This window comes from Mustela putorius, unplaced genomic scaffold (assembly GCF_011764305.1).
Source record: "Mustela putorius furo isolate JIRA1106 unplaced genomic scaffold, ASM1176430v1.1 tig00003988_pilon_pilon_pilon, whole genome shotgun sequence".
In the NCBI taxonomy this organism is placed as follows: domain Eukaryota; kingdom Metazoa; phylum Chordata; class Mammalia; order Carnivora; family Mustelidae; genus Mustela; species Mustela putorius.
In genome coordinates, this window is record NW_025422127.1 from 2,745,802 (window position 1) to 2,766,734 (window position 20,933).

Consider the following 20,933-nt stretch of genomic DNA (forward strand, 5'->3'; position numbering starts at 1 on the left):
TAATTCTATAAAAAGCAGGTTTAAGTCCATCTTATTAAAATCACTTGCGGGACACCTGGGTGGCTCAGTTGGTTGGGCAGCTGCCTTCGGCTCAGATCATGGTTCCAGCGTCCTGAGATCGAGTCCCACATCCGGCTCCTTGCTCGGCGGGGAGCCTGCTTCTCCCTCTGCCTCTGCCTGCCATTCTGTCTGCCTGTGCTCGCTCTCCCTCTCTCTCTCTGATAAATAAATAAAATCTTTAAAAAAAAAAAATCACTTGCCAACTCCTTCCAAGATCTAGTTCTTTTCCTTAAGAGTCACTTGAGTTTGCAACTTCCCCCGGTCTGTCCGTTCTAGGCAGAATCAATTTAGTTATTGACCAGATGTATTTGGATCATTTACTCACTGCCTCCCTCAAAGAAGCACTGTAGTCTTACGTTGATAGAATTTGGCTATTAAATATTTGCTATGTTGCAAGAACTACAGGCAAAAAAATAAATAATTACAGTACAATGTAAGTGCTATAAATAGAGATATGTTCAATGTGCTGTGGAAACAAGGAGCAATTGGTTGTTAGAGGTAAGGGAGACTGAGTAAGCTACGGAGAAGTTACATGCTGTGTGCCTTAAATATACATGGTGATGTATGTCAGTAAATTCTCAATAGAATGGGGGAGAGAGGATTCCCACACTTTTTTTTTTTTAATCAGTAAATTTTTACTTTTTTTTTTTTTTTTTTTAAAGATTTTATTTATTTATTTGACAGAGAGAAATCACAAGTAGATGGAGAGGCAGAGGCAGGCAGAGAGAGAGAGAGAAGCAGGCTCCCTGCTGAGCAGAGAGCCCGATGCGGGACTCGATCCCAGGACCCTGAGATCATGACCTGAGCCGAAGGCAGCGGCTTAACCCACTGAGCCACCCAGGCGCCCAGTAAATTTTTACTTTAGTGAAATGCTCTTTATTTTTTTTTTTTAAGATTTTATTTATTTATTTGAGAGAGATCACAAGCAGGCAGAGAGGCAGGCAGAGAGAGGAAGCAGGCTCCCTGCTGAGCAGAGAGCCCGATGTGGGGCTCGATCCCAGGACTCTGAGTTCATGACCTGAGCCATCCAGGCGCCCCGGATTCCCACACTTTTAAACACTTATATTATAGATCTGGCACTGTGTGCGATGCTAGGAATATAATAATATAAGCAACAAAGATGGCCGGCTAAGTGATTGCACTGCAGACAGAAATTGTGGGCATGGCATCTAGGAAGGAAGAGTCCAGAAGGGCAAATACTGGTGGAGGTACTCTGGCCCACAAGCAAACCTGTGTAGCAGAAATAATAAACTTTTTTTTTTTTTTTAGATTTTATTTATTTGTTACAGAGAGAAATCACAAGTAGGCAGAGAGGCTGGCAGAGGGGGAGGGGTAAGCAGGTTCCCTGCTGAGCAAACAGCCCGATGTGAGGCTCCATCCTAGGACCCTGAGATCATGACCTGAGCAGAAGGCAGAGGCTTAACCCACTGAGCCACCCAGGTGCCCCAGAAATAATAAACTTTTGTTAAGCCCGTGCTCTGTGCCAGTCATTGTCAGTGCTTTACAAAATTATTTAAATCTCAAACTGTGAAATAATCATTACAGATCTATAATCCCATATTCAAAGTCCATCGGGCCAGCCAAATTTCAGAATTCAGAAAATCCCAAGTTTTAGAAAGGTAAAATGATACACATACTATATATTCTATAATACCTCCAGGGGTATCCCATAATCAAATAATTTGTATCTCTGGAATAAAAATGTGTAAATAGTCTCAGTACAATTTTTTAAAAGATCATAGATAACCTCCCCTCTGTTCAGGTCACCATGAGAGTTACAAAAAAACAAAGTGGACTATGGGGGTTTTTTGGATTTTGTAATCATGGGCAATCATTTTTACTATTTCTCCAATGAAGAAATGAAAGCACGAGAGGTCAAGTAACTTGCCTAGAGTCACACAGCTGATAAGAAGAAAGAGATAGAATTCTGACCAAGGTCATCTGATTTAAAAACCTATCCTCCTGGGGCACCTGAGTGGCTCAGTGGGTTAAGCCTCTGCTTTAGGCTCAGGTCATGATCCCGGGGTCCTGGGATTGAACCCCTCGTCAGACTCTCTGCTCAGCTGGAAGCCTGCTTCCCCTTCTCTCTCTCTCTCTCTGCCTACTTGTGATCTCTGTCTGTCAAATAAATAAATAAAATCTTTAAAAATAAATAAATAAAGTCTTAAAAAAAAAAAAAAAGAAAGAACTATCCTCCTAACTCCACCCACCATCCCTGCTCTGAGAGCCCAGGCCCTTCCCTGAAGAGCCACTGGTGAGGACCTTTGAAAAACCAGGGATTCTGAGAAATCTCAAAATTTCTTTTCCTAAGTAGAAGAATCCCCAAAGGGTGAGCAAATCTAGCTCTCAAGTCCCTTTCCCTCCTTCAGACTTCCCTCTGAGGAAGCAGAAGACCAGGCTTAGAACACTTACCTTCCTTTCCCTTAGCCTTCATACTGGCTACTTTTGAGCCGCGGTGGAGTGGGGATGGGGGGGGAGGAGGTGTTGGTTAACAAAGGAGTCTGCATTATGAGCCTCTGGGAGGCAGAAAGGGAGCAGTGAGACTGAAAAGTACCTGGCAGAGGGAAATGAAACTCTCAACTATCTGCATGACAATGACATAAAGTGCCCTGCCAAGGACCCCTCTTGTTTGAGAGTCACTCTTTAACACTCTGTCTTAAAACCTCTCATCTCTCCCTTTACCTCCAGGCTTCCCAGCAAGGCCTTTGATCTGAAGAGGAATTTCATCTCTAACCTTTGTCCCCAGGCCCGGCAGCTTACATGGGTAACCCACTGTCTCCCAACATTGGCCCAGGGACATTTCTTTCCCCAAACTAAACAACTCACATCCCCCACTCTGTACTTTCACTGACTATGTGTTGGAGCCTTCTGCCAAGTTCTACCTGTTACCAGCTTCATCTCCCAAGTCAGATATTTGACTGCTCTATCCCCTGCACAAGGAGTCATGCCAACTGGACACACTCTTCTTCCAGGGCCCCTGGCGGCCAGGTTGGAGTTGAGGACCACAGCTGTTGAGATCCTGAGCCCCAGTTTTACGGCTCTGTCTCAACCATATCACTAAAAGAGGGCCTCCCCCAGCCATGATCTCTCCATTACTCCTGGCCTTCCTATTCCTGGCTCCCGCTACAGTGGCCATTCCCAGAGCTTCTGACAGCCAGTGTCCAGCATGTAAAGGACCCGCCATGGACTTGGATCACCAGCGGGAGCTGCTTCTTGACCTGGCCAAGAGACGCATCTTGGACAAACTGCGCCTCAGCCAGCGCCCGACACTGAACACGCCTGTGTCCAGAGCTGCTCTGAGGACTGCGCTGCAGCGCCTCCATGGGCCCCCACAGAGGACGCTTCCTGAGGCTGATGGGGAACAGGAATATGAGATCATCAGCTTTGCTGACACAGGTGGGTTCCTGCTCTGTACATCTTCCCCCAAGGATAGAAAAGTCTCCTCCCTAGCCTAACCCCTGACTCCCTCCCCCAAACCCTCCCAACTCTTGCTTCCTAGTAATCTCCTAATCCCAGGCTCCCCCACCCCACCCCACCCCTGCTTTCTCTTATTTAAACTTGACCAATGGGCAGCTGGGAAGTGGGTAGATTTCACTTCTTTTGAGACTGCCTGCCTGCATCTCCTTTGGCTCCCCCAAATTTCCACAGGCTGTGGTGTGAGCTCATCCACTTCCTGGGCCTGGCCCCTGAAACTGGGAGCTAGGTAGGGAGTCTGTCCTTTTTCCGGCCCCTGTCTCCCCCAACACTCAGATGCCTCATCTGAGTAAAGAGGGAAAATGTAAAACACCGGGACGATAGTACTCCTCCAGCCTACCCCTGCTCCCCCATCTTAATACCTTGGGTCCTCACATCAGAACAACATCAAAATGGGACTCAGAAAGATGGATAAAAGCAAGAAGATAGTTACTTGGGATACTTGGGATAGTTACAGGGAAAGTTACTTCCAGAGAGGAAAGAGAAGTTGGAGAATTTAGTGGGTAGCTGAAGGCCAAGAATTTGGAGACAGGACCCTAGGAACAGAACACAAAGTGATCTCTTTGGCCTCTGAGCTTCTTAGGAGCTCTTCCTTGGGTCTGGAAGGTCCTTTCCATTCCTGGCCCCTTTCCCCCAGTCAGCACCGACTCCCCTTTCCCTTCAAGAGCCAGCACTCCAATACTCAAAAAACCCACCCTGACATAAGGATGAGGGGCTTCCTCTCTGGCGGCTCCCCTAACCTCACCCAGAACGTGAATTCTGTGTGGAAATGACTGTTTCCAGGTTTTCTGTGAAGTCTGTCTTCCCATATATGTTGACCCCTTGAGGTCAGGATCTATCATTTATTCTTCATGTTATCACCAGAAGCTAGTGTATAGTAGAAATTACTAACACTTTTATCTATTTACATTATTCTAAGTTTTTTACATACACTAACTCCTTAAGATCCTTGCAACAACCCAGTGAGACAAGTATAATTGTTATCCCCATTTTAAAGATACTGAAACTGGGGCACCTGGGTGGCTCAGTGGTTTAAAGCCTCTGCCTTCGGCTCAGGTCATCTCAGGGTCCTGGAATCGTGCCCCATATGCCCCCCCATCCCCCTGCATGGGGCTCTCTGCTCAGCAGGGAGACTGCTTCCCCTACCCCCTCTCTCCACCTCCCTCTGCCTGCCTCTCTGCCTACTTGTGATATCTGTCAAATAAATAAATAAAATCTTTAATTAAAAAAAAAAAAAAGGGACGCCTGGGTGGCTCAGTTGGTTAAGCAGCTGCCTTCGGCTCAGGTCATGATCCCAGCGTCCTGGGATCGAGTCCCACATCGGGCTCCTTGCTCCACGGGGAGTCTGCTTCTCCCTCTGACTCTGCCTTCCACTCTGTCTGCCTGTGCTCGCTCTCCCTCTGAAAAATAAAAAAATAAAAAAATAAAAAAAATCTTTAAAAAAAAAAAAGATACTGAAACTGTGGGGCACCAGATGGCTCAGTCAGTTAAACATTCAACTCCTGATTTCAACTCAAGTCATGATCTCAGAGTCATGAAATTGAACCCAGAGTTTCAAGTTCAGTGGGGATTCTGCTTGGGAATTCTATCCCTCTGCCCCGTCAGGTGCTGTAAATAAATGAATCAATCAATCAATCAATCAATCAATCTTTAAAAACAGTTACTGAGGGGCACCTGGGTGGCTCAGTGGGTTAAAGCTTCTGCTTTCAGCTCAGGTCATGATCCCAGGATCCTCAGATGGAGCCCCACATCGGGCTCTCTGCTCAGCGGGGAGCCTGCTTCCCTTCTCTCTCTCTGTCTGCCTCTCTGCCTACTTGTGATCTCTGTCTGTCAAATAAATAAATAAATATATTTAAAAAATAAATAAATAAAATAAAATAAAAGCAGTAATTGAAACTGAGGCACAAAGAGGTTAAGTACTTGGGGCACCTGACTGGCTCAGCTGGTAGAACATGCAACTTTTGATCTTGGGGTGGTGAGTTCAAACCCCACATTGGGCAAAGAGCTTATTTAAAAAAAAAAAAAAGTTGAGTAATTCTTCAAGGTCACATGACTGGTAAGTGGTGGAGCAAGATAGCCTAGCTACTGAGTAGCTACAGAGTAGCTACACTACTCAGCATCTCATGAACATACTAGATATTCAATAAGCATTGGTTGTGTTAAACAACCAAACCATGCTGTAAGTCAGCTTGAATGCAGTGTAGAATCCCCAGTGATGTGTGAGACCCTATTGTAATTCAAAAGGGGGCTTCTGCCTATGACAAATATTTATTTATTTATTTGAGAGAGAGCAAGAGTAGAGCATAAACTTGAGTTGGGGGAGGGGTAGAGAAGGAGGAAGAGGGAGATAGAGAAACTTAAGCAGGCTCCACGCCCAGCACAGTGCCCAATGCAAGGCTCCATCTCATGAACCTGAGATCATGACCTAAGAAAAAATCAAGTCAGATGCTTTTTTTTTTTAAGATTTTATTTATTTATTTGACAGAGAGAGAGAGAGATCACAAGTAGGCAGAGAGGCAAGCGGGGGGGGGGGGGGTGTGGCGAAGTAGGCTCCCTGCTGAACAGAGCCCAATGCACTGCTCGATCCCAGGACCCTGAGGTCATGACCTGAGCTGAAGGTAGACCCTTAACCAAGTGAGCCACCCCGGCGCCCTGCCTATAAGAACACCAACTCTGGAGCCAGATAAGCCTGGGTTCAAATCCTTGCTCAGTTGCTTATTACTGTATGACCTGAGTTGTTAATAGTTTTCTCACTTGAAAAATGAGGATAGTGAGAGGATATTTGGGAGAATTAAATGAACTAATATAGGTAACGTTCTTAGAAGGTTAAGGTGGGAGAGAGCAAGAAATTGAAGGCTGAGCTCCTGCCATGAGGGTTGTAGTTGTTGGGAATAAATAATTAGAAGGTAAAACAGAATGAAATAATGCTAAAGGAGGGCCCATTGCTTGCTGGGCCAGGGATTATTCATCGGACCTAGTGAGACAGGTAAGTCTTTCAGAAAATTGCAAATGGACTGGTGTTGTAGAATAAGTTTGGCTTCGATGGGTAGAAAACAGTAAATAACATTCTAAACGGAGGGGGGAAATGTAAATAAAAGTCTGAAGGAGTAAATTGCATTTGGAGTTGAAAAGTAGCTTGGACTGGATGAGTACAAGGTGGACAGATGAACACGAACCATGACTTCTTTAAACACCCAGATTCTGGGATTTTGTTTTATTTTGTCTTTGTTTTTGTGCTTACACCTTTGTATCACTGACAGCAGTTCCTGGCAACATTGTGGCAATAATGATGGCTACCTGGTATTTAGTATGCCTGTCTCATCTCATTTAATCTTCAATAACCACCCCCACAAAGTGGAGTTTATTATTCCCATTGCAGAAAAGCAGACTGACACTCAAAGAAGATCATTTACATGGCCAAGGTCATATAGCTTGCAAGGGGCAGAATTCAAATACTGTTCTCTCTGACTTCAAAGTCTATACACTTTCCACATATTTGCTAATCAATGAATGAGTACAACATTCAGACTGAGGGGGCCCGATCTGAGATGACATCATGAGAATGACTGACACTTGGATTGTACCTTTTCTTTTTTTTTTATATATTTTATTTATTTATTTGAGAGAGAGAGCACAAGCAGGGGGATCAGCAGAGGGAGTGGGCAGATTCCCTGCTGAGCAAAGAGTCCGATGCAGGGCTCGATCTCAGGACCCTGGGATCATGACCTGACCTACGCTTAACTGACTGAGCCACCCAGGCACCCCTGGATTCTACCTTTTGCATTTGGATATGCTAGCTTGAAGTTTTTATTCCAATTTAAGCTATCATCCACATAATAGTGTGAAAGCAAGACCTGAGTATTGTTCTTGCTGGAAGTAAGAGAGCTGGGGGCTTTGGGGAAATGGGGGTGGGGGCTTCAGTAATGTACTGGAAGTGACTTATACGGGCTCATGAGAACAAATTATGAACATCTCCCAGCTCCACATCCAGTGATGTCACATGAATAATTTGAAATTGGCCGTGGTGGGAGAATTTAAACCACAGAAATTGGCAAGCACTACGAATCGGGATTTATTTCCCTCTGGAATCCAGTTGCTAAACATTTACCAGCATACCACTGCCTGTGACCTAAAACTACAAGTTATCTGCCTCCCACACATCTAACATACAATGCTCACACAGGGACAGGGTCACCATAACAGATACTCCTGTTCAGTACGGGAGACAGGGGAGTGGGGGACGCAGACCAGTGACTGATCTATGAAAGTTCTGATATCCAGCCAGGCACATATCTCAAGTCTCCCCTAAATCCAGAATTCCCTTGGTTAGGGCTTAGTTCTACTTCTAGGATTTTTCCCGCTTCTTAAAGAGAGTCCACCAGTGTTCTCCTTGACTTCTAGAACTGTTTCAGCCCTTGGCTCCACCCTCTGAGATGTCTTTCCTTTTAGATTGGAAATGACGGGTGTCTGTGGCTGAGCGGTTTTCTCAGCCTGCTTCCGGGCCAAAGAGGTTGGGGGCCCAGAGACCTCTTTTCACTTTGAATCATCTCTGGCTCTTTTAGTCCAAACTTGTGCTGCTTTTGCTACTAAAATTCTCTGTAAAACCCTGTGGGCCTTCTAAATAACAAATTGTAATCTACTCAGTTAGACAAAAAGGCACTCAACTTGATATCAAGACAGACCCCTCTTTAGGTTGCAAGTCAAAGTGTTATGGACTGATAGATACTCTTAAGATTCTTAGAAACCCTTTTGTCTAGTTGACAGGATCTATAGAACATCATCTTAATTTTTTTTTTTAGTTTTTAACAAAGTGTTAGATCTTAACAAAGGGTCTTATAGTTGTCCCATTATTAAATGTTTTGATCTTCACTCTGAGGCCATATATTACTGGCAATTCCCTGGATTTGATTTTTGCCTCAAGATCATTTCTTACTTTAAGAATCTTTTGCCAGACAAAGAGGTGAGGAATGAAAAAATATCTTATTGTTCAATCTAGCAAGTCCTGTTGGAAATATTTTCTCTAAATTCTGCTTGAAAATTGAACAGTTCCTTTTTTAGTTCATCTCACTCCTGAAATGCTTTATCATAGGCAGCTAAAATAAGCCAATTGGCACTTTCAGCATTCTGCCTGGAAATATCTTTAGCTAAATTCACAACTTTGTTAGATGCCATTTCTAGCTTCCAAGTTACCACAGATGATAGCCAATACATAACACAGGTTCCCCTTTCTCCAGGATCTGATAGCAATTTCTTCACTGTTCTTCCTACCTTCACTAACAGTCTCCTCACCATCCTTCCAACCTCTGCCTGTCACCCAGTCCCAAGGCCAAGGCTACAAATTTTACGTCTTTGCTTTGGAGCACCCAAGCACTCTGTTACTTATTTCTGTTTCAGTTACCTATTAATATAACTAATCGGCACAAACATAGAGGCTTAAAACAAGAAATTCGATATTTCTGATGATTTTTGTGCTTTAACTGGACTTATCTGGACAGTTCTTTATGTCCATCTGAGGAGTAGCTGAGAGCACTGAGGTAACTGCCTTCAGTCAGGAGCTTAGATGGGGCTAGAACATCTAAGATGGTCTCTGATCCTCAAAGTCTCTCTCCACATGGTTCCTCCTCATCCATTAGTCTAGCCCAAGTTTCTTTAAAACATGGTAACTGGCTTCCATAAGAGTGAAACACCATTATGTAAGTACTTATCAAGTGTCTGCTTGCACTGTGGTTGCCTATGTCTCATTGGCCAAGTCAAGTCACATAGCCATGCCCAGACAATGTGGAAAGGTATGGCACAAAGCCATCAATATTGGGAGGTGTTCTTCACTGGGGGCCAACAATGTAATAATCTACCATAGCCCCTGATGTTTATTTGTTCTGCCTGCCATAACTAGGGTAACTTAAGAAATTCTAATGGTAGGGGTACCTCGGTGGCACAGTTGGTTAATTGTCGAACTCAGGTTGTAATCTCAGGATCATGAGATTGAGCCCTGCGTCTGACTCCATGCTCAACATAAAGTCTACTTGGGAGTTTCTCTCCCTCTTCCTCTGCCCCTCCTGCTTGTGCTCTCTCTCTTTGTCTCTGTCTCTAAAATAAATGAGCAAATCTTTAAAAGAGAGAGAGATTCTAATGGTGGGGTGCTTAGTGACATAACAAGATAAGTTGAGCCAATCAGACTTTTCATCAAGGATTTGGAAATTGGGACACTGGAAGATTATGTCACTTTAGTTTAGAGGAGCTGAGTAAAACATTCTGTAGACTCAGGAACTGGGGCCACCATTTTAGGACCTGAAGAAACTGTCAAGCAGAAGAAGTAGATCCACAGGAAGAGAAGAATGGAATAGACTTATTTAGAGACACCAAGATGGGAGACATCATGTTGAGTTTGAAAGCTGTCAAGAGCAGCGTTATTCCTGACTTTCCAATTCACACGAAGCCTAGTTGAACTTTCTGTTCATTCAGCAATTGTTTATTGAGCTTATTATGTACTAGGTACTAGAGAAACTGGTAAACAGTACAGGCACAATCTCTACCTTCATGGAGTTTACGTTCTAGATGGAGGGGTAGCGGGGAGGAGAAGAGGGGAGGGGAAGCACATAGTAAACAAATGAACAAAAAAACAAGATGACTACAGAGAGTCATAGCAGCTATAAAAATAGTTAAGCAGGATGATGCGTTAGAGAGACAGAGGTGGAATTAAAGGCTGCTTTAGATAGATTTGTCAGAGAAACCTCCACAAGAAGGAGACATTTGAGCTGAATGCCAAAAAGAAGCCAGTCAATCAAAGATCTGGGAAAGACATTTCAGACAGGGGGAAGCACAAGTGCAAAAGCCATGAGGTGAGTCCATGTTTAGTGAGTTCAAGGAGCAGAAAAAAGACAGTATGGGTAGAATATAGTCATTAGATGGCAGAATGCCTAATCATACAAGTTTTCTGTGTTAAGAGGCTTAGATTTTATTCAAATAGCAATGGGAAGCCTTTGAAGAGTCTGAAGCTGAAGAGATTAAGCTGATCAGATTTACGTAATAAAATGCACTCTGGCTGATATAGAGAGAACGGTTTGGAGGACAAGAGTGGACCACTTGGGAAGGTATTGTTATAATTCAAGAAAAAGGTGATTGTGAACTAATGTAGTAAAGGAGACAGGTATAAGTGAAATTATTTTATGAACTGGAGATAGAGTTGGCAGATCTTGCAGATAATTTTATTTTTTTATTTTTTAAAAGATTTTATTTATTTATTTTGAGAGAGTATGCACAAGCGGAGGGGAGGGGCAGAGGCAGAGGGAGAGGAAGAATCTCAAGCAGACTTCATGCTGAGCATGGATCCCAATGCAGGACTCCATCTCATGACCCTGAGGTCATAACATCAGCTGAAATCAAGAGTCAGATGCTTAACCAGCTGAGCCACCCAGATGCCCCAGATCTTGCAGGTAATTTTAAAGTGGGGGATGAGGGTAATCAAGGTTTTGGCTTAAGCAATACCTTTATAGGGAATTGGGTTGGAGAAGGAATAGGTTTGGGTTGGGGAGATAAATCTAGAGTTTATCTGTGAACATGAAAATTTTGAGATATCACTAGATAACCAAATAGAATATCAGCTCAGCAGCTGGAAATAGAAGCCCTGAGGATCAGGGAGAGGTCAGGGCCAGGGATATATATATATATTTGGGAGTCATCAGCATACAGATGGAATAGAAAGCCATGGGAACTGACGATAGCCTTCTAGAAATGAATATACAGAGTGAAAAGAAGGGAGTTCAGAATCTTCAACATACAGTGGTCAGGCAGAGGAAGAGGAGCTGTCAACAAGAGACCAAGATAAAGTGGCCAGAGTCACAAAAACCGAGAGAAGGAAATATTTCAAGGAGGGAATGATAAATGTGTCAAACACTGCTTAAAGATCAAATAAGATGAATATAAAGAGGTGAAACCACTGGAATTGGCCATATGGAAAGAGTTGGTGATCCTGACAAGAGCAGTTTCAGTGGAGTGGAGGGAACAGAAACCCAATTAAGGTGTTTCGGTAGGGGCAGGAGAAGGATGAAGAGAGAAAATTGGAGAAGAGTAATTGACAGGAGACATACATAGATTCATTGTGGTGAAAGACTGGATATGGGCAGTGAGGGGGTGCTCACAGAGTTTCTAGTGGTGATAAGGAAGGTAGTGGTGCCCCCAATTCTAAGAACAGAAAGAGGGGTGGATAGCAAGGAAAAGGATTTCCACTTAGGAAAAAATTGATTTGAATGTGCCGGAAGGACATTCATGTGACAAAATTAAGTAGTTAGAAATTTACACCTGAAGCTTGTTGATTTCCAGATCTATATGTCCAGTCCAGAGGTGCAAAATGGTCTGGACTAGACATCCAGATTTGGGAATCACTGCCATAAAAAGCGTGTTGGCTGACCATGAGTGTGGGTAAGAACTCCTTTCAGTGTAGAGCAAAAGGAAATGAAGGTCAGAGACAAACTTTGGAGAACTCTTGCACTGAACAGATGGCCAGAGAAAGAAAAGCCAACAAAGAAAATCAAGGAATAATCGTAAGAGTTGTGTCATAGAAGCCAAGAAAGAGAAGATTTTCAAGAAAAAAAGGGTGGTCAACAATACCGAGGGCTGCAGAGTTCCAGTATGCTGAGAATAACAAGGTAGCTGATAGAATTGACACTCAGAAGGCCATGGTGACTGGGGCTTCTTGTGTTCACAGGCCTCTCCAACATCAACCAGACTCGTCTTGATTTCCACTTCTCCTCTGACAGAACTGCTAGTGGCATGGAGATCCAGCAGGCCAGCCTCATGTTCTTTGTACAGATCCCTCCCAATACCACCTGGACTCTGAAGCTGAGGATCCTTGTGGTAGGCTTACGTGACACCAACCTCACCTTGGCCACTCAGCACCAGCTGGAGGTGGATGCCAGTGGCTGGCAGCGGCTCTTTCTGGGTCCTGAAGCTCAGGCTGCCTGTAGTCAAGGCCACTTGACCCTGGAGCTGGTGGCTGAAAGCCAGGGAGGCCAGAGCTCCATCATACTGGGTGAGGCTGCCCATAGGCCTTTTGTGACAGCCAAGGTCAAAGTTGGGGGCAAGCACCGGCTTCACCGGCGAGGAATCAACTGTCAGGGTGGGTCCAGGATGTGTTGTCGGCAAGAGTTCTTTGTGGACTTCCGTGAGATTGGCTGGCACGACTGGATCATTCAGCCCGAGGGCTATGCAATGAACTTCTGCACGGGGCAGTGCCCACTGCACGTGGCAGGCATGCCCGGCATTGCCGCCTCCTTCCACACCGCAGTGCTCAACCTCCTCAAGGCCAACACGGCATCAGGGACTGCGGGAGGGGGCTCATGCTGTGTGCCCACGGCCCGGCGCCCCCTCTCTCTGCTCTACTATGACAGGGACAGTAACATTGTCAAGACTGACATACCTGACATGGTGGTCGAGGCCTGTGGCTGTAGTTAGTCCGCATGTGGATGGGCAGCCCAAGGTGGGAGTAAGCAAACATGCCCTCACAGAGGTACCCTTCCTGGAGAGGAGGGAATGACCCCATTACTGCTTCTGTCCAGAAGGAGGACTCCCTCTTCCTGGGAAAACTGTGGAAATTATCCCATCTGTGGCTTGAGGAGATCTTCATCTAAGGAGAGTCACTGTACCATCTTCGTGACCACCAGTTTCTCTCCTAGGGCACAGTCTATCCAGCAAGCCTCCCAGGCTCAAGTGCCACCCCAGGGACTCTGATCCCATCTGCAACCGTGAGCAGTGCCATCTAGATCCCAGGCAAAGCCATCCATAGCCCATCCTTAATCCATCCCATAATCCTCGGTACTTCCCTGCTCTTCCCACTTGATGGCCGTCACTCCAGGAGGAGTTGACCCAGCTCCTTCCCCTGATTTTCTGGATTACCAGAGAGCTCCTTTCTTAGATTCACTGAAGATTAGATCCCTGCTGTCCAAAGTTACTCTTCCCTGTATCTCGAGCCCCTTATTGGCCCTGGTGGGTTGCTAAGGCTCTCTTGGCACACCCTCATCCATTCTTTGTCCTTCTCTGCTCCACTCTATGCCCTTAAGGGCTGACTCACCTCAGCTCCTTTGGTCCCTGGCTTCCTGCTGAATTTGGCTAAGGGCTGACACAAGCAGGAGATCAAAGGATAGGGGGAGATAGAGGTCAGGATATTTCTTATTCCTGTTCCCTCTGCCTAGGTGCCATGTATCTGTGTGACTGTGGTTGTGGTCTGTCCCTACAGCTCCTATCTGGCTCCCCCTGGCCCCAGTTCTACCTAGATTCTGATATCACTGCTTCCGCACTAGGGGCTTTCCACTCTTGCTAGTCTCTGGGAGCCTCAACATTCATCCTTCATTCTCTTAACCCTGCCTACACATCCATAAATAAGGTCTTCATTAAGTCTTCTTAGTGATGCAAACACAGACAACTGAATGGTTCTTTTGTCTCTTGCCAGGACCCTGGCTGAAACCGAGGATGACCCAGTGTCTACCTACCTGGCCCACTTCTGCTCTCTCTCACCCAGGCTCCTCAGGGCCGAGCTATTATGTCTATCCCACATTTCATGCCTCTTCCTTTCCTAGGCTTCCTCCTCTTCTTTCTTAGGCCTCTTCCTCTGCCCCAGAACCATCTTTGCTGGTCTCAGAACCAATAAAGACAGGTTTTATCTGCTCTTCTTTTCCCTCCATACTCACTCTAAGAGATGAAACAGATCATTGCTCAGTCAGCAAGTAGGCTGACATCCTAGGAGCACACATGTTGGGGGAGGCAGAGGCAGGGCTCAGAGTTGGCTGGTGGCTTTCCCTCACTGACCCCTAGGCCTCCATCCAGGAGACCTGCCCAGAAGCTGGAACTGGCCAAGAGTCACTTGCATAGGACAGGGAGAAGAAAAAGAAGGCATGGAATGAGGAGGGGCGGTATTTGCTCTGAGACTCGGTCCCCTCTAGACCTTTGCCCTTCTTTCCCCATCATCCCCTCCCTTTGGTTGGACAGCCCTGAACCATGGGGTCGATATTGTCTGCAGCCCAAGGCCGAGTTTGCGCAAAACCCACGTGTCCTTTGGGTAACATGATGTCTGTGTTTGCTCAGTGTATAGCTCCCTCCTCCCAGGGTCTGAGGTCCCTGGAAGAGGAACCGTAGAGGAGAAAGTCTGAAGGGGGTCTTCTTAGGCGACCTGCATATCTGAGATGTGGGACTTCCTGAACAACCCACAGAAGTCATGCCACCTTTGCCTGGAGGAGATCTTCATCTAAGGAGAACATCTAAGGAAGTCTTCTGTGCCCCTTCCTCCCCGTCCCACGGTGTCTCCTCTCCTTATAAGCCACCCCTTCCCTAGATCTGACCTCTCTCCCTCCAACTCCAGCTTCAGTCCCCAGGGCCAAGATTAAGGTGAGGTGAAGTAAGGCAGTCACTTTGGGTGACAAATTGTAAGGGGATGCCAAGAAATTCATCAACTGAGATAAATAATATCTCAATGCTATGTTTTTAAAGCAGCAAAATGAATGCCAAAAAGATCCATCATGAGCAAAACAAAAAATTTTAAAATAAACACAGAATCAGTATTAACTCCCTTTCTTTTTGGCTCTGCCTGTTGTAAAAGGGAAAGAGTGGGTCTGTCTTCTTCCAAACCTTGGCTTCCAGAGCCTCTTGGCCCCTAACTCTAGACTGTGTCAGGCTTCTCTCATGTGGGCAAGATAACCACTCGGGCTTCTTCTCCCTTCTTACCCGTCCCCCGAGCCTGTCCCTCCCCCCCAGCACCCAACCAGGTTGGTAGGGCGGGCCTGTGAGGCAGATGGCTGGGGTATTTATAACCTGGGAGAACTTCTTGGGGAAAGTGACTAAGATGCTAAGAGCATATTTATAGCTGGGTTCTGACGTAAGTGTCAGTGGGGAGGTAGGGCCAGGCCAGGCACAGCAACAAGAGGGTAGGAAGAGCCGAAAATTGGGGGCACCTGATAGAGGGTAGGGGAGAAGAGGAGTCAGTGACTCCTGCAAGCACTTGATGCTGCTTCCCTTGACTCTGTCTCCTGGCCCCAACAGATAAGCTCTCTGAGACACCACTATGGGCAGAAACTTCTTTGCAGTTTGATGTTCCAGACCCCAGGGGTAGAGGACTCCTTCTCACCAGCCTCAACCAACAGAGAGGTTGCTCATAACGGGGAAGGAGAGGACTGGACAGAGAACTTGAATATGTTTCCGCCTGGGGAAAAATGTAGGAAGGACAGGAGGGTCTAAAAGTCTCCTTGTCCCTTCTCTACCCCAGCGTCCCCCGCCCCCCAGCACACAGTACCCTGGGTTTCTAGGACGTGCCTGTCACCTGTCATCAAGCTCCATCGCCACGTGTCAATGGGACGAGGTCTAAAACCAAAGGTAGCGGTGATTTGGGGCCTGACAACAGCTCTGCTCTTTGGTAGTGGCGAGAGGGGAGAGCACGGGGACTGGCTTCTCTGTTTTCTGTGGGAGAGGCAGGGTTCCCAGAGGGAGAGGTTGGAAAGCCCTGTGCCACTCCCTACTCCTCAGAGCAGCCCATTCCTTGGGAAGCTGGTCAGCACTAAGCCAGCGGCCGTCCAGTGGCGCTACACTGCCACATGCTGGACACTGCCAGTACTGATCCCCAGTCCCCAAAGCGCCACCTTTCTCCCCCAGGTGCCAGATCTGGGAGTCTCTTGGCAGCCCCCCCACTGGCTACACACGTGGGAGCTTAATAAGATGGAGTCGCGGCCTGTGTCCAAATCACAGTCTTCTAGCTTCTTGAAGAAACTGCGGGCATAAGGAGAAAGGACAGCATTAAGTCTACCATCTTAAGTTCAAGGTGGAGGAGCCATGGCCTTCCCATTTTGTCAGTGAGGAAGGGCTGGGATTGGAGCTAATGTCACCCCACTTATCTTGCTTTGCTCTTCAAAGTCCTTAAACCTCCCATGTCCTGCCCCCTTTCATGGAGGCCTCCAGCCACTCCTAGGATGTCCTGAATTTACATAACTCTCACAGTCCCCTTAAAGAGACCCAGTCTGTAGGTATGGGTGCTCCCAAGTCCCATGCCCTTCTGCCAGCCTTGATAGACTGTGTCCTGCTGTAAGATTGCATCACTGCCTCCCCTACCTCTCTGGGTTTCCCCCGACATCGTAGGAACATGCCCCCCCCACCCCCACCACGCTCTAGCCCTCTTCCACGCTGTGCTCCAGTCCAACTGGACTCTGGGCAGCCAGCATAAGCAGGGTCAGGAGGTGACTTCTGTGCCCCGTGGCACTGCCACCTTGGCCTGGGCAGGAGGACTCCCCCCAACCCCATTGCTAGGAAGAGAGAGACCAGAGTTCTTCAGGCCCAGAGACCATGGAGACCACTGGTTACAGTGGAACTAACAGCTGCCTCTAAGAACTGCTGCAGCAAAGGTGTCTGGGTAAGCTAGAAGGACTAGAGGTTTGGGGGGGAAATTGCCCTCCCCACCTTGCCCCTATGAGTCCCTCCCCCAAGCCCCAGACCTTGGGGACTGAGCATGTGAAATCATTCTCTTTCTTGCATCATGCGTGTTAACACTGCACCCCCACCCCCTTACCCATATCTCAAACTCAATGACCAGGCCAGATGGTGAAACCTGAGCTCCCCGGGGGTGGAGGGGGGACCTCCGCCCCCTGCAGGGCCCTGATGGGCAGTACAGCCAGCCAATCCCGGGGCTCAGAGGGTAGGTCGGCTGGCTGACCACTAAGTGAGGGAGCCCCGGTTGTGGCTCTAAAGAGGCCCCAGCCATGAGCTGTGAGGGTCAAACTGGCAGACTGCGCTAAACACAGCCACCCATAGGACCATCCACATACTGCCTTCCTGAGTCCCAGGCAATAGAAGGCAGGTGGCTCTACCCTTGGCCGAGGCTAGGTGTGGCACAGCCACTGCTGCCCCTGTGCCCTCATTGGCTTCCACGCAATCAGATCAACAGAAGGAGCACCTGCCATCCGAGGCTCCTGACCCAACCCAGGGCCATTCACCGGGAGCATGGGGCTCCCTGATGTCCAGCTCCAGCTGGTGCTGCTGTGGGCACTGGTGTGGGCACAGGGGGCAGGGTCTGTATGTCCCTCCTGTGGAGGTCCCACGCTGGTGCCCCAGGCAGAACGCGCTTTGGTACTGGAGCTAGCCAAGCAGCAGATCTTGGAGGGGCTGCATATGACCAGTCGTCCCAGAATAACTCACCCTCCACCCCAGGCAGCGCTGGCCAGAGCCCTCCGGAGACTGCAGCCAGGAAGTGTGGCTCCTGCAAAAGGGGAGGAAGTCATCAGCTTTGCTACCATCACAGGTGGGTGAAGGAGGGGCAGGCAGAGAGCAGACAGGGAGAGGGAGGCGGAAGGGGAGACCGACAGAAAAGGCAGGGTGTGGGAGGAGGAGGAGTTGACTGGTTATGCAGGACAGAGCACACAAGGCAGTCCCTGTGTCTTCTAAAGGGGCTCAGGAAAGCAGCGGGAGGGGGTGGCAGGAGTCTCAGAGGAGAGCTCATCGCTGCTCACATTCCTCCATCCCTTCTCCATCTCTCCGGCAGATTCCTCCACTTCACCCTGCAGCTCTGTGCTCACCTTCCACCTGTCCACAGCTCAGTCCCACCACCTGTACCATGCTCGCCTTTGGCTGCACGTGCTCCCCACCCTTCCTGGCACGCTTTCCTTGGGGATCTTCCAATGGAGCCCAAGGAGCAGGTACCCAGGGTCCCGCAAACTCCTGGCTGAGCACCAGATGACGGCCCCCGGCTGGCATGCCCTCACTCTGCCCCCTAGTGGCTTGAGGGCCGAGGAGTCCACTGTCCTGAAGCTCCAGCTGAACTGCGGACGCCTAGAAGGCAACGCCACCTCTGCCCAGCAGCTCCTGGACACGGCGGGAGACCAGCGGCCCTTCCTGGAGCTTAAGATCCGGCCCAATGAGCCTGGAGCAGGCCGGGCCAGGAGGAGGACCCCCACCTGTGAGCCTGAGACCCCCTTATGCTGCCGGCGAGACCACTATGTAGACTTCCAGGAACTAGGATGGCGGGACTGGATCCTGCAGCCTGAGGGGTACAAGCTGAATTACTGCAGTGGACAGTGCCCCCCACACCTGGCTGGCAGTCCTGGCATTGCTGCCTCCTTCCATTCGGCTGTCTTCAGTCTCTTCAAGGCCAACAACCCTTGGCCCTTGGGTACTTCCTGCTGTGTCCCTACTGCCCGAAGGCCTCTCTCTCTCCTCTACCTGGACCGGGATGGCAATGTGGTCAAGACAGATGTGCCAGATATGGTGGTAGAAGCCTGTGGCTGCAGCTAGCGAGAGGACCTGGGGATTTGGAGTAAAGAGATCGGTTAGGGGTTCCCAGGCAGAGGGCGTCTGTGGCGGGAGACATTAGATTCCTGATCCACACCCCCACCTAACAGGCTGGTGGTCAGATGACCAGGGTGATTCCTAGGGGACCCAAATGGGCACTTGTTTGTCCAGACTCTTGCCTATTCCAGGCTAGCTGATGTGTAGGGAGATGGAGAAAGTGTGTTCTCTAAAGGAGTCTCCCCAGAAAGCATGGTTTCCTACCCTAAGCCCTCTGAGAAGGCGGCAGAGGTGAGGGAGGAGTGGAGGAAAGGAGAAGGCAGAGAAAAATTAGTTAGTCTCTCACAAGAAAAGAAAGTCCTCAAGTGAGGGAAGCAGGCTTGGGACAGGGGAAGCAGGCGTATCCAGGCTAGGAACTATGGAAGAGCTTCAGGGAGGGTCAAGAAGGAGATGGGCGGGCGCCTGGGTGGCTCAGTGGGTTAAGCCGCTGCCTTCGGCTCAGGTCATGATCTCAGGGTCCTGGGATCGAGGCCCGCATCGGGCTCTCTGCTCAGCAGGGAGCCTGCTTCCCTCTCTCTCTCTCTGCCTGCCTCTCCATCTACTTGTGATTTCTGTCAAATAAATAAATAAAATCTTTAAAAAAAAAAAAAAAAAAAAAAAAAAAAAAAAAAAAAAAAAAAAAAAAAAAAAAAAAAAAGAAGGAGATGGGCAAGGGGCTAAGAGGAAGTAGGTTAGGAGAGCCCAAGAAATGGGAGCTGGGTGAGAGGGGTACTGAGCCTAAGAAGTTCCCTGGTTTTTCCCAGTTTTGGGGACAGGACCCATGGGGGAGACAAATGTTTATATATTCCTAATAAAAATAAGGGGGAAAATCAACAAGTATGAGTCATAAAGAAGTGCTGGGGTGATAGTCCAGAGGAATAGTTTTCAAGGTGAGGTCTGAGGACCTCGGGAGGTCCCTGAGACCCCTTTCAGGAGTGTTCACAAGGTCAAAACTATTTTCATAATACTAAGATGGTATTTGCCTTTTTTATTTTTATTATCTCAAAAGTATACAGTGGAGTTTTCCAGAAGGTATGTGGCATGTGATTACATCATCTTTTTGACATCACTGTTAATGGGATATGTGCTTGTATATTGTGTTACAAACTGTTTTCAGTTTTAATTTCTAAAATAGTAAATTGACATGAACCACATAAACAAAAATTCAATAAATTTTAAGAGTGTAAAGGCAGGGTGACTGGGTGGCCCAGCGGGTAGAGCATTTGACTCTTAATCTCCGGATTCTTAGTTCAAGCCCACTTTGGGCAGGGAGCTTATTAAAAAAAAAAAAAAAAAAAAAGGCACCTGTGTGGCTCAGTCAGTTAGGTGTCTGCCTTTGGCTCAGGTCATGATCTTGGGATCCTGGGATGGAGCTGGACATTGCACTGGGCTCCCTGCTTGGTGGGGAGTCGGTTTCTCCCTCCTCTGCCCCTCCCCCCTGCTCTTGCGCTCACAGAATCACTAATCTGGAGACCTGGGTGAGGAGGAAAAACCAGTCTGCTTTAAAAGAGCTTCTCTGAAAAGAAAGGGCAAATGGCTAGGACAGGACCACTGGTCTTGCCTGACCTTCTGGGTATAATTGGTGTCCAGGCCAAAGTCATATGGGGGAGAGAGAGTCAACTAGGACTCCTTACTGTTCCTCTACAATTACTACCCATATTGGTAGGGCCTCAGAGCTCTTCCTAATTTCACCTTTTCCCCTTGATCCTCAGCCTTAACAGTTAACCTACTAACTCTCCAGGCCCGAGGAGGTGGTTCTTGGAAGCAGAGCTAGGATGGGAGAGGCCTGTCTTCCTAGCAGAGCTAGGAAGAGGAGGGGACTCCTTTTTTTCTCCCCTTTCTCATAAAGATCAAATGGACTGAAATAGCTGCCCCTTCCCCTGCATCCACAAATCCGAAGGGGCAAGGCACTCCCCTCTCAGACACTGCCGTTCTGTACTAGCAGCCTCTTCTAGTGAGGCTTTCCGTTTCTTTGGGCTCATGCAACCCCCTTCCTGGGCTCCTAACTGGGCTTTGGTGGGGTGACCCTTAAAGCCCCCTACTTCAGCTCCCAGGGCGGTCTCTGGGAGACTTCGAGCGTGTCATGTGCCAGAACGGCCAGCAGAGGG

The 20,933-nt window shown here is 47.9% G+C and overlaps 2 protein-coding genes across 2 annotated transcripts; both read left to right on the forward strand.

Annotated features, from left to right (window-relative positions):
* Positions 1-2,753: 2,753 nt before the first annotated feature.
* INHBC (inhibin subunit beta C) lies at positions 2,754-15,100 on the forward strand. The gene is made up of 2 exons (XM_004773203.3): positions 2,754-3,456; positions 12,239-15,100. The coding sequence occupies exons 1-2, from the start codon at positions 3,141-3,143 to the stop codon at positions 12,982-12,984; spliced, it is 1,062 nt and encodes a 353-aa protein (XP_004773260.1). The 5' UTR covers positions 2,754-3,140; the 3' UTR covers positions 12,985-15,100.
* A 2,026-nt stretch (positions 15,101-17,126) lies between these two features.
* Positions 17,127-19,266, forward strand: INHBE (inhibin subunit beta E). Its single transcript, XM_004773202.3, has 2 exons — positions 17,127-17,803; positions 18,044-19,266. Exons 1-2 carry the CDS (start codon positions 17,506-17,508, stop codon positions 18,790-18,792), a joined length of 1,047 nt encoding a protein of 348 aa, XP_004773259.1. The 5' UTR covers positions 17,127-17,505; the 3' UTR covers positions 18,793-19,266.
* The last annotated feature ends 1,667 nt before the right edge of the window (positions 19,267-20,933 follow it).